Source organism: Lissotriton vulgaris, chromosome 8 (genome assembly GCF_964263255.1).
Source record: "Lissotriton vulgaris chromosome 8, aLisVul1.2, whole genome shotgun sequence".
Lineage (NCBI taxonomy): Eukaryota > Metazoa > Chordata > Amphibia > Caudata > Salamandridae > Lissotriton > Lissotriton vulgaris.
Window position 1 is genome coordinate 1,225,554,199 of NC_141696.1, and position 13,125 is coordinate 1,225,567,323.

General features: G+C 42.8%; 1 protein-coding gene across 3 annotated transcripts in view; it reads right to left on the reverse strand.

Moving 5' to 3' along the window:
• Nucleotides 1–13,125, reverse strand: part of PDS5B (PDS5 cohesin associated factor B) — a 772,490-nt gene that overhangs the window by 140,472 nt on the left and 618,893 nt on the right. For all 3 annotated transcript variants that reach the window (XM_086935125.1, XM_086935124.1, XM_086935126.1), the window contains exon 28: nt 5,638–5,757. In XM_086935125.1, the coding sequence (XP_086791251.1) occupies nt 5,638–5,757 (120 nt within the window). The remainder of the gene's footprint in view (nt 1–5,637; nt 5,758–13,125) is intronic.

Genomic DNA, 13,125 nt, shown 5'->3' on the forward strand with positions numbered 1-13,125 from the left:
TATATTTAAAAGAGAATTACTAATCTATAAGACTGCTGAGGAAACAGCAGATATTTTGGCTACTAAAACAAAATTCCAATAGCACGATTTCTAGCTTTTCACGGGCGTCTTGTGATATTGCAGTAGGATGGAGCCAATAATCACTCAAATCTTGCTTTAATAACCAAGTTTGCATGTGTATAAGCCAGGGAATTGTGATGACTGACTACCCATCTAATAATTGTCTAAAACAATCCCTATCAGAGCCAGGTTCTCAGTTGACCAAAGCTGAATCCAATATAGAATGGGTCTTAAAACTGCAATGTCTGTGATTTATCTGAGATTTAGACTGTTGGAGAGCTAGTGGGAAGTCTTTAAAGAGACATTATAAAGGCATTCTCAGGCTTTTCAAGTGTTTTGAGACAGCAAGAAACCCACAAAGTCGTTACGTCCATTATGCGTAACCAGTGCCAAAAAAAAACCTAATATCCTTGTCGCATCCAAACAATCTTTCCAAATTCTAACCTCCCACTAGACTTTGCTAATCTTAGCAGCCCTAGGGTATTTCATTCTTGCTTCGATAATCTCTATTCTCGGTTTGCTCTTTAACGCATTCACCAAAGCCTTCTTCGTATTTTTACAGAAGTTGTTAAACCATTCATTCACTTTCGGTTTTTGGGGAACTTTGCAATTATTAACATCTTTCATCAACAGTTTCCCTAGCGCTGGGGAAAAATTTTAATGGAGCTTCATAATCTGTAAAGGAGTCTGAGCTTGATTTTCAAAAACATGCAAATCATAGGAGACAATTATAGAAATCTCTGATGACCCTTTCAGATTTAGATATAACCTTCCATTTCACATTTTGCTTATTAGTCAGCACAGTAAGGTTAGATAGTAAAAAGGACGCTGGGCACACTAAGTCCCTTTGTCAGAGACCATTTCCAATCAAGTGTAATAGGGAAATGATCACCATTTGGCGATCAACAACTACCATTTCTACATTTCATGCCAAAATCCTAACATCAATTAAAATAAAATCAAGATTACTTTTACAACTTCTCCTCTCAAAAGTTGGTTTGGCACTGTTGTCAAAGACAGATCGACCATTACACGCTCTCAGGCTTTGAAAAACCACTAAATCTACAAACTGTAGGGCAGCAGAGCCAATTCTAGGTGTTTTCCTCAGGCCAGAACAGGAAGGGATTCCACAACATTCATCTTCATCCCTAGTCAACTCCAATAAAGACACATATGGGTCAAAACAAGTGTTAAAGTCACCGGAAATATTTACAGTGACTACAACTTAGATCTACTAGAAGAGCATTCAACGCTCCTAAAGTCTTGGAGATTTTATTAAAAGGAGATGACATGTTGTAGATGTTAATCAACAGTTATGGAATACCGGACTTGGGAGGGATACCAAGTAATAGATGTTCTAGGGAAACAGGGTCAATTATCTTAATAGAAATATCAATTGACACTTCGGTCCATAAAATAAGCCCTCCAGATAGTCTGCCTGCTTTCGACAGGGTAGCTTTGAAGATATATGTTCTAAATCTCTACATCTGGATTTTTGTAAGCGGGCAAGTCTCTTGAAAAATTCTGAAAGTAAACTTTTCTATAAATAAGCACCAATCCTCCTCTCCAAGTTTGGATCGAACACCTGCAATGTTCCAGTTAAGTAGATGCAAGGAGGAATCAGAATTTTAGGTATTATATTTTGTATTCAAAAAGGTATTCAATGACATCAAAGGACTAGTTGCAAATGAGTTGTTGACACTCGTCATATATAAATTTGTTAGGGTCCCTCTTCCTACCTGGACATGAAACATGCTCCCTCAAAACAGATATCAACTGGTTATCACTTGCAACTGAACAAGTTGGTTGGAGGTTTGTAACAAATGGGAAAATAGATAAAATTTGCAGTTGGTCAAACTCTGTCAAACTACTCTCCTGGGAATGAATGGGCAGAGATGGCAGCATCCATCTGTCCAGATTCAATCCTATTCATGATAGAATTAGCACACCTATCCGTAGTCTCGACCGTACCAACTTCCAAGGCCCTTAACTTAAAACAAATTTCAGATCCATTTGGGAGAGAGGTAGGTTGATCTAATAAGATTAAACCTTCAGCAAGTTCGGAGGTCGCTAAATTCAATTTAATTGAGTCCCAACAAAGATTCTATGTTTTGGGAGAAAGGAAGTAAGATTCAGTTGGTACCTAGGTCCTGAAAAGCTGGAAACTGTAGAAGAGTACAGGTATCTGGGTATGTGGTTTCAGAAAAATCTAAAATGGAAAACCCACCTAGATGCTTGTAGAACAAGGACAGCAGCATCTATAAATGGCCTTAAGAAATGTAATGGAATTTAAGGAGAAAAATCGGAAAGGTCAGTTTTAAAGGCTTATCTAGCTATGGTCCCTGCGCAATTCCTGTATGGGGCAGAGTTACTATTCTTGGGTGGCAAACATGGATGGGATGTAGAGGAGGGAAAAGCTTTGAAAAACTTATTCTCACTCCCTAAAATCTCCATGGTGCAAGCTGTAAGGTTAGAAACATGTGTAACCTCATGTTAGATAACAGTTTGTATGGCCTTAGTGAGATTTTGGCAACGCCTGGATACTGAGGACGAACTAAAGGTCTCGCAATGGTGTAAAAGAGAAGTGCTGGTGAGTGAACGAATATGGGCTAAAGGGGTTAGAAATTCCCTCAGTATGGTTGCAAACTGCTAAGTCTTGATGTAAATCCTGTGTCTTTGCAAATGGAGATCACGGGAAAGGCCTTGAGGGAAGTAGGATATGAGGTATCTCGAGCTGAGGACCTAGCTTATCTAGCGACGAAAAAGTTGGTTCAGTTTATGGCCCAGGCCTGGCAAAAAGATATACACTTCCCTTATATGGATAGATTACCGAATAGATGGCTGAGGAGAGAAGTTCTAAGACTAAGATCTGGATTGAACCCCTATTATGGTAATATTAGAGCAAAATCATAGATGATAGATAGCGCTGGAAACTGTAAGTGTATAGTGGGAACCTCGTGTGATATGATGCATATTTTATTAGACTGTTCAAAGCTCTTAGAACTTCGAAAGGAGATTTTATGTCCAATTAAAAAAAAATATGGTGCCCATAATAGACTTGCTGCAAGTATGCTCCTAACAGAAATGTTTTCTTTGGATATCGCTTGTGCTCTGGGGAGCTTTATGCAAAAAGTTAAACTAACAATGAACTGCGATTAGTCTAAGCCCCGTGCAATGAATTTTAATGAGTTATAGGTGTATATGGTTTTAAAAGTTTTTATCTGACAATGAATTGTTTTTAGAATGTTTTATCTGTTTAAGGACAATGGTCCAAATAAACTTGATTTTTGAACTGAGTCCCAAGTTCCAACAGGCCCTATAAGGTGTTTTGCATACACAATGCCTGAATAGACAACCGAGTAACAATATCTAGTGTGCATGATCCAATGTAGGGTCTTGTTTTTCATTGAATGACTACCTTCATTGGAGCCTGGCAATATCTTCAAGACTTTTACCATGAATACAGAATGACCGGCTCTGGGGGAAAGACTTCTCTGCATCCTACTGACAGAGGCTGCTCCAAGCAGGGGGGGGGTTCCAAGGGATCATAATTATGATTACAATAGGCTAGACCAATTGACCGTAGAGAAATAGGGTGGTTGAATGGTGCTGGGGCATTCTCCAGCATACAAGGGGTGGCTTAGGCTGGTGACATGAAAATAGAAAATGAACAGCTCTGCTATCAGAGCAATGGCCAGAGCTACTGTTGGGATTACAATGATCACTTGAGGGATCTACATAATGAGAGTAAACATTTTCTTGAGAAGCAGATAGTAGACTCTTCTTATCCCGTAAAACCTGTGGGGCAGATAGACTCTGTTCTCTATAAGGCAACTGCAGAGAATGATTTGGAGTCTGTGGCAATTTGCTAAGAGTGTTCACCACACCCAATAATTATGCTTCAAATTGGTCACTTCGTCCCTAAAGCGCATATTATACCAACTGTTTCGGTGAGGGTAGAAGGGTCCCAGTTAAAAGGAACAGGGGGGAGAGGGGTGTGAGGGTGGAGGAGGTGGAAACATTCTGTGAATGAGTAACTGAAGGAAGACCCTCTCGCAGTGGATCATATCTACTAGAGCAATCAGTATTAATATTAACTCAAGTTTCCCCTTTGGGGTCAAAGTTAAAAGTAGCTTTTTTTGTGAATTAAAAATGAGAGGTTACGCCTTGCTATGAAGGGAGCCCAGCTATAGTTGAGCTCTTAGGGACCCTCAAACTCTTGCATATTTCAATATACAGTGTTACCTCTGCACTTAGCAAAGACAAACTCAGTTGTCTTAAAGTTGACTTTGATGCATCTGTTTTTGTATCTTAAGGAGAAGGCTCTGAGGAAAATCCTCTTTAAATAACAGAGAAAGACTATATATCTCAACCATTCCTTATACAACCAAGAACGCTCACTCCTGACCATTCCAATGTACAAACTTGAATCTAGAGGCAGAAGAACCTTTTCTGTAGCATATCACCTGCCTTGGATTTCTCTACCCTTAATGCTTACAGTCTAACTCTCCATCCCCAGCTCTGAAAACCTACCACTTCTATACCCTCAAAAGACTGGCACCTAGATGACTCATTGTGGTGGAGAACCCCTTATAAGTGGCATTATTCACTCAAAAACTACAAACCTTGGGCTGTGGTTTGATTAGAATCTTTTTTTCGAAAATCAAATCAGGAAAGTAGTTGGTAAGTGCTTTGGAGCTCTCAAAGTCCTAAGGAAACTCCTTGACCCGTTACCTACAGTGGCCAGAAAAACGTTTGTTCATGCTCTGGTTACATCTCAAATAGATGATGACAATATTTTATATTTAGGAGCACCTACAGAAAGTCTAATTAAACTCCAACGCATTCAAAATACAGCTGCGCATCTGGTTCTCATCCTCCCGAGAAGAACTTCTGCCTCTAAGGCCCTGTCAACCCTTCACTGACTGCCCATGGAGAAGAGGATCATTATAAGTCCATGTGCTAATGACACAGAATTTGGTGGAATATGAGTCCTAGTTACCTTCGGTCTAGGGTTACTTCCTGTACTCCTAACAGAATCTTAGATCTAGAGACTCACCTGGTCAAGGTACCAAGAATTCAAAGAGCCGGGTTGGGAGCTCGATCATTTAGTTACCTTGCAGCTAAAAAACACTTTGCCTCTGAATCGGAGATCCGAAACCGTGGAATGGACCTTTCGTAAATAACTAAAAACCTGGCTGTTTGCACCTTAACTTGGGTTTTATTAGTCTGTTCCTTTTTAGTCTAGGCTTCGGCCCTGTAATTTGCCTTTTCGTCTTGTCAGATGTTCAGATTTTTAGCACAGGGACACACCGTTGGATGTAACCTGGCACTTTACAAATGGCAAAAATATAAAACAAAAAATTTTCCCAAATAAAAAAAACAACAAAAGCAAAGTATACTTAAAAATTTGACAGGCATAGGGTTACCAGTAGAGAAAGCTCTGAGGATTTAAGTATGTTGTATTTAGAAGGATCACACAACGTTCCAGGAAGGCATTCTGGCATAGCAATACTTCTATATAAAATAGTAATTTGAAGGTAGATTGATTTTCAATCATCAAATACTGTGTCCTACCTTGTCTGGCTGAGTGAAAAACCGAGCTGGAAGTACTGGATCTTTTGGCGATTCCAAGCTATACGTTGTGCTTTTGGCTATGATTATATTCATTGCTACATCACAAACTGTGTAAAGTTTCTGTGAATTAAAGAGCATAAAGATTAGTAGATACATTAAAGCATGTGTTTCAAGAAACCAGCATAACATATAACATGTGTATTTGTAAAGGGTACATTCACCCCTAGGCAACTTAGCGCTGAAAACAGATTTTTATTGTTAACCAACAAAATGGTACTCATTTTATTAAACACAGATGGATGATGAGCTGCGTGGACCTGCCGGGATTTGAACCTGTGACCATTAGGTCAAACACAGGCCCCTGCAGTGGACGCATTAGTGCACTGAGCCACCAAACCCAGCAACATTTGCTACCAGTTTCAACTTTTGGAACAACATACAAATGTCTCCTAGAAAGCAGGTGCATAGAATCAATAAATGGTCATATTTGCACTTTGTCACTGAAAATGGTAGCCTACAAAAACTTTCATTTTTTTAAGTTTATGATCAACCCATGAGACACCAACTTGACAACAAGAAATGTTGGATGTACATGAATTTGTTGCTCAATCATGATGCATAATAGTGATGAATAAAAGTATTTCTGTAGCAAAACACAGCCACAAAATTCCATCCTAAGATATTCACCAATTCAGTCTGATCTCAAAAAAATACACCAACGTTGAGCATACAACATTTCTAATGTAAAAACTACAGGTTTAAAACACCATGTATAAGACAGAACAGCAGCAAATGGGAGGGTAGCATTGGTAAAAGGGCAGATATAAGAAGAATAAGTACTAAATTAACTACACACACTAACTTTGGATGGGAATTTCTTGCTCCATCCTAAACACAGACAAAAGCTTACCATGCCAAGAAAAGTGAATGCATACAGGGGGTATTTGTGCGAACCACCGATGTTGGATAGCGAGGATGACTCTGAGTAAAGACGGAGTGGGGATGGGGGACTTTTGCAATGTACCGGGTAAACTTCATTGTAACAATTGTAGTTATTCCTATCATGTGTATTTACGATTTCATGCTTTACTTATCGTTCTCTACGTATGCACCCTATGATTACTTTATGCCCTGTATTTTCTCAGTAAAACAATAAAAATATATTTTTTTTAAAAAGAAAAGTGAATGCAAGTCAGTGTAACAAAATAGATTCAAGCGAGCAAGCATATACCTTGGAAAAGCTAAGAATGCTGCCCTGATTAAACATTCAGGGATTGAGGTTAAAAAAAGCAACATAGAGTCCATTGTGTGGCTGCCTACCAATTATCCAGATGTTAAAATGCTCATAAAAAAGTTACAGAACTTTAGTAACAATTAGTTTGGTGGATACTATATCTACTACCAGACACCTTGAATATGCTGCAGGCACTAAACTGGATATGGAAACTTTCCATAGTGCTCCTCCGCCTGTAGGTTGTGGTGACTGTGAGAAGCTAGGTTTCTGTTGCAATAACCCCGCCCCCCACACTTTTTGCTAGACTACTGATGCACTTTTGACTCTATGTGCCCTGGGTCCATGCCAATCAGGTTCCCAGGGCCTGTGTCCATTCCCAAAACTAACCCAAACCCGACGGGCATCCCTGGCCACAAGTCAGCCTCTGGTAAGTGGTACCACAGATACCCAGGGCACTGTGTGTGACCAGGGAAAACCTCTAAGGGCAGCAGCACTTATAGTGCCACCCTTAGAGGCCGTGTCTTGGTGCAGGACAAAGTGAAGAGTAGACATGGCACACATCCCTGTGTACCATGCTTACAACACACTGCCCTGGCATAGATCAGTCACTCCTCTAGCTGGGTGCACTATACCAGAGGTGAGGGTAGGGGTGCATGAGCCCTGTACCCCTACAGTGTCTAAGTCCATTCATAGATCTTGTAAGTGCAATGCTGCCATTAAAAGTATAAGTGCTGGGAGTTTGTCATTACGAATTCCACAGCACCATAGTGGCTACACTGAAAACTGATAGGTTTAGTATCAATCTTCTCAGCACAGTAAACCCACACAGATGCCAGTGTGGGATTTAAAAAAAATACACACAGAGTGCATCTTAGAGATATCCCCTGAAAAACGACCTACCACTAGTGTCCAAGCTGAGTGGCTGCTTTCAGCTGCCACCACCAGACATGTTTCTGGAGCCCTGTGTCAAGAGCCTGTTGCCCTTAGGGGCCTGAAACAATGCACATCCTGGGACGAGGTGCCAGGCCTCCTCCCCAGGATGGGCAGGATTCACTAAGGGGAAACTTAAAAGCTTGCCTCATTAGTGAGCTTCCCTAGGAGCTCGCTGCTTTCAGCAACTGGTCCCCACTGGTTCTGACCCCCACTTTGGGCGGAAGAACCGGAGGGAAAAGCAAGTGAGGAAGAGGGGTGTGCCCATCTCTGCCAACTCCACCCCTCAGGTGGGGGAGGCGAGGTGAAGCACAACTCTCAGTCCCCACCATCTTGCAAATGGGGGCCCAGCCATGCAGGGAAAGGCTTATGCATCCCTCCCACTGAAGATTGGCATAATAGTGGGTGTACCCACCCTAGGGAAGGGACCCACTGGTCCCAACCTCTTACCTACCAATACCACCCCTAAATCTAGTATTTAGGGTCAACCGTGAGCCTTGCTTCCTCAGACCAGAAGAAACTACAAGAAAAGAATAAGACGGACTGAACAGCCGTGCCGAAGCCCACTGACGTGGCCTCAGCCCTACCGGTCTGTCTCCACCTCAAACCTGTTCCTGCCAAATCCCAGTGTGCCCTGCAGCCAGCAACCTCGAAAACGCCTGAGGACCCGCCTGCCTTCAGCCACAAAGACTGTGTCTTCTGTGAACACCGGATATGTTCATCTCCAACATCTGGCCCCGGCCGGATACAGCGAATCTACACCACTCTGCATCCGCCGCCACGGCCCGAGCTCAAGTGGGCAAACACCACGTGAAGGTCTAGCCAATGATCCTGACCGTGATGCGGCGACCCCTAACCTGTTTCCGTCTTCCAGCTGACACCTGAAGCCTAAACCCAGAAATCCCCCCAACCGTGACCAGGAGCTGGTAAAACGATCCAACCCTAAAAGGCACCCCTGCAGCCGACGCCCCATGGCCTTGGATGGTCCAACTGACGGTGCCTAACCAACCCTCAAGATCCCAACTTACCGCTCAAAGTGATGGTCGCACCCAGAAGACCTTCGAACCCAAGCCTGCAGTACCTTAGCCAACCTGAGGTTCCCCATTGCAAACAAAAGGGCACCCGATGTTGAAACAGCACCCTGCACCCGGCCAACCTAGTGCCGCTGAGGGTGCACCTTTGGTGCTACTTTGTTTCCCCATTTGCCCTGAGCTAAAGTCTAGGAGCTTTGCTCCCACAACCAAGTGGCCTGCTCGTCAGCAGCCACCAACCAAAGGACCTGTATCCTGCATTGGATAACATTGGTCCTCAGTGCTCTGCACCCAGCAGCCCTAGTGCCGCTGTGGGTGTAACAAGAGTGCATCCCTGACCCTGGGGGACCCCCGAGTCTACCCCAGAACCTCAACCCCCACTACCGCATACTTAGCCTAAAACCGATAACACTATTTTCCTCCATAGGATAACATTGACTATTTTTCTTGGAAAAGTTTGTGTGGAGTTTAAAAACCTAAAGAAATTCTTTAAAATTGCACTAACTAACAGAAAGGATTTTACTTACCTCTATATGGGAAATGTTCCAGTGTAGTATTATACAATGTGTAAGAAAAGTAATCTCAAAAGTAACTTACCTGTAATTTTACTGAAAATGCTATACAAAGTATATGTACTGTATTTACAAAGCACTACATTTATCAGAAAAAAGACTAAGTCAAAACAAAGTGCATTTACAATTACAATATAAACTGTATTACAACTGTATATTTACTGCAAAGTATTTATCACTTCCCTGTGCCAGGCTTGCTTGGTTCTAGAAAATAAAATAACTAAAAGAATATTTTATACAAAAACAATTGGTCTGAAGTTCAGTCTTTGAGTGTGTGAATTCATTTGCTGACTGAGTGTTGACAACAAATGCTTAACACTGTCCTCTGATAAAGTCTTACTGCTCGACCACACCACCACAAATAGAGAGTGAGGTTCTATCTAACTTTACCTCTGCCTCCCTCTGGGGTTCCACTGGACTCTGTGCACACTATACCTCACTTTGGTATAGTATATACAGAGCCAGCTTCCTACAGTGACTCCATCTCAGCTCCAGAAACTGTGCAGGAAGGTGGTGCTATACAGCATCACTAAGGCAACAGTAGTGCCATCCGTCCAGGTCATGGTTCAACACTGACATCAAATCCGAAAGGAGACAACAAAGAGCCAAAGAAAGAAGCTGGAGGAATAACCCCACTACCATCCTCCGCGAACAGCTCTTGGGAAGTACAACAATCACATCAAGAACAAGAAATCCACGTTTTTCTACTCTGCGCTGGACAGCGCAAAAAATAGACCCAAAGAGCTCTATAACATCATCAGGCAACAAACCTCCAAGCCCGCTACTTCCTCAATACAGGCGTCCCAAGAACTCTGCGCCAACTTCGCCAACTTGTTTAATGACAAGATTACTAAGATCAAACTCTCAATGGACATCAACAATACACACCACACAAAGAGCAGCACATCCGGGGCATATGATTTTGCCCCTTGTCCCCCTATCAAATCCTGGCTAAGCTTCCGCCCTATTCAGGAAACTGAGATAATCAGTCTTATATCCATCTCCAAACCCTCATCTCATGTCCTAGACCCCATTCCCCCCCAACTGACCAAAAAGCTGAAGCACTCCCTAGCACCACTCTGGTGCACGATCATAAACAGCTCCATGAAAAATGGAGTCGTTCCAGACTGCCTTAAAGTGGGACAAGTCACGCCTTTTCTGAACAAACCCAGCCTTGACAAAGGGTTTGAATAACTTTAGACCTGCCTCTAAACTTCCTCTTCTGTCCAAAATCCTACAAAGATGCGTACTCCAACAACAAAGCCAACACTTGGACAACATTGACTTCCATCAGTCTGGCTTTATAAAAGGCTGTAGCACTGAAACCGCGATCCTCAACATCATCGATGATCTCCACAAATCACTAGACTCTGACCAATGGTGCATCCTCACTCTCCCAGACCTATCAGCAGCATTCGACACGGTAGACCATAAACTCCTCATTAGGGCTCTCCAAGAACGAGCCGGTCTTGATGAGGTGGTACTCCAATGTTTCTCTTCCTTCCTTCACAATCGCACTCAAAAAATCGAAATCAAAAACTTTGCATCCGACCTTCACCCAGTCAACAAGGTAATCTCTCAAGGCTCAGTGCTCTCCCCGCAACTCTTCAACATCTACATGGAACCTCTCACCAAACTACTAAAAAAAGCCAACATCCACTTCCATCTTTATGCTGACTATACCCAGATCTACTTGGAAACCGCCTCCATCAGAGACATTCAAAAACTCAAAGTATTAAGAGATGTTCAACACTGGCTGTCATGTAACCACTTTAATCTAAACCCTGACAAAACAGAAATACTCCTCATCTCGAACAAAGAGGAGAACCACCAAATTGCTGAATGGCTAAAATCTGTTGATGTGCTCAACGGGAACCTTACCCTGGCCGAATGTCAAATCACTAGGCATCACACTAGACCCGAAACTGGACATGACCAAACACATCAAGAACTCAGCTAAGAACGCTTTCCTTAACCAAAAGCTACTGAACAAAATAAAACCATTCATTCCGCCCAGTGATCTCAAGGCCAGCTGAGCATTGGTGTTGTCAAGACTGGACAATGGGAATGCAGTCCTCTCAGGAATAGAAAAATCACATCTGGCTCCCCTCAAAACAACTCAAGAAATTCGATCAAATTTCTCCAGCACTCAGAGAACTTGAGTGGCTCCCAGTTGAAATGCGGGTTCATTTCAGAACAGCCTGCCTCACATACAAAGCCCTGCACATTGGCAAACCCGAATATTTGGTGGCCAAACTCAAAAAAGCTGGTCAGGCCAGGTATCTCAGAAGCTCAAACTCCCTTCTACTCATCCCGCTGAAAACAAAAAACTGCGGCACGATCCTTCGCCGGGAACGTGCCTAAAATCTGGAACTATATTCCCCCTCACATCAGAACTATTCCCTCTTTTGTAAAATTCAAAAGCTAACTCAAAATCCTGTTCCTCGACCGCTCCCTAGGGAACTGATAGGAGCAGTCGGAGCGGGGAAGCAGACACCTCGCACTCCTTGTCCCCAAGACTTCGAATCAGATTTCCCCACCATCGACCGACACTGTTAATGTTTTTTGTGATTCTCTGCAATGTATCTGTTGTAAAGCGCTCCGATACCCTCGGGTCAGGCCAGCACTATATAAAACTTCTTAAATAAAATAACAAAGAAATAGTGCCTGATCCACCTAGCATTCATGTTGTGATGACTGGGCATACTTGATTTCAGATGGATACTTCCACCTGCCTGCAGATCACTTATCTATTTATACCCCAGGTGGCAGACTGGATAGGGAAAACTTGATTGTTCCCCAGGGCATGCACTACCCCACGTTGCCAAATAGATCTGTGATCAGAGATACATGCATTCAGGGAGGAGGGTGGGATTGTGAATCTACATCACTAAACGTTACAAACAGATGCTTACAGGGTAAAACCTGTTCGTAGCATGTGTTCCTGTATACATGCTCTGCACAGACTATAAAGCAGTACCCCCACCCACCCTACAAGCGGTGACTAGCGCGTGGACAATGCAGACATCTGACATAAGACCTTTTGAACAACCATTGCATGTTCTCTTGCAACAATAATGTTTAGTGAATGTGTGTGGGTTGCCCAAGTGGCAGCTAGGGGAATATTTCACAGGATGCCTTGGTTTCTGCCTTCCTGTGTGCCGAGTGGGTCCTGGGTACACCAGTCAAGGCTCTTTTAACTTGCCCTCGTGAAGTTTAGCAAAGTCTACAAACAATGGTCTGCCTTACGAAAGAGCTTGGCCGTATCAATGTAGCGCTTGAGAACGTGTTTGACATCTAAGATGTAGAGGGCTCTCTACTACCCAGTCTGCTTGTGGGGGAAAAAGACAGAGCTTTATGGCCTGGTTGAGATGAAAAGGGGAGATCACCCCAGGGAGGAACTTAGTGCTAGTTCCGAGTACTACCCTATCTTTATGAATCTGAATGACAGTTACTGTAGCACGGAGGCTTGTAACTCACTAATAAACCTGATAAATATTATGGCCACAGCAAAGGTCCTTTCCAGGGGAGGTACTTGAGAGGACAAGAGTGTAAGAGCTCAAAGAGGGTGGGAGTGGGAATATATTAGGCACAGGAATCTAGTAAGTACTATATTAAGATTTCACACCGGAGGAGGGGGGCCCACTGGAAAAATAACTATTCCGAGGCCTTGCAAAAAGGCTTTAACGATATGTATGTGGAAGAGGGAGGAATGCTTCCT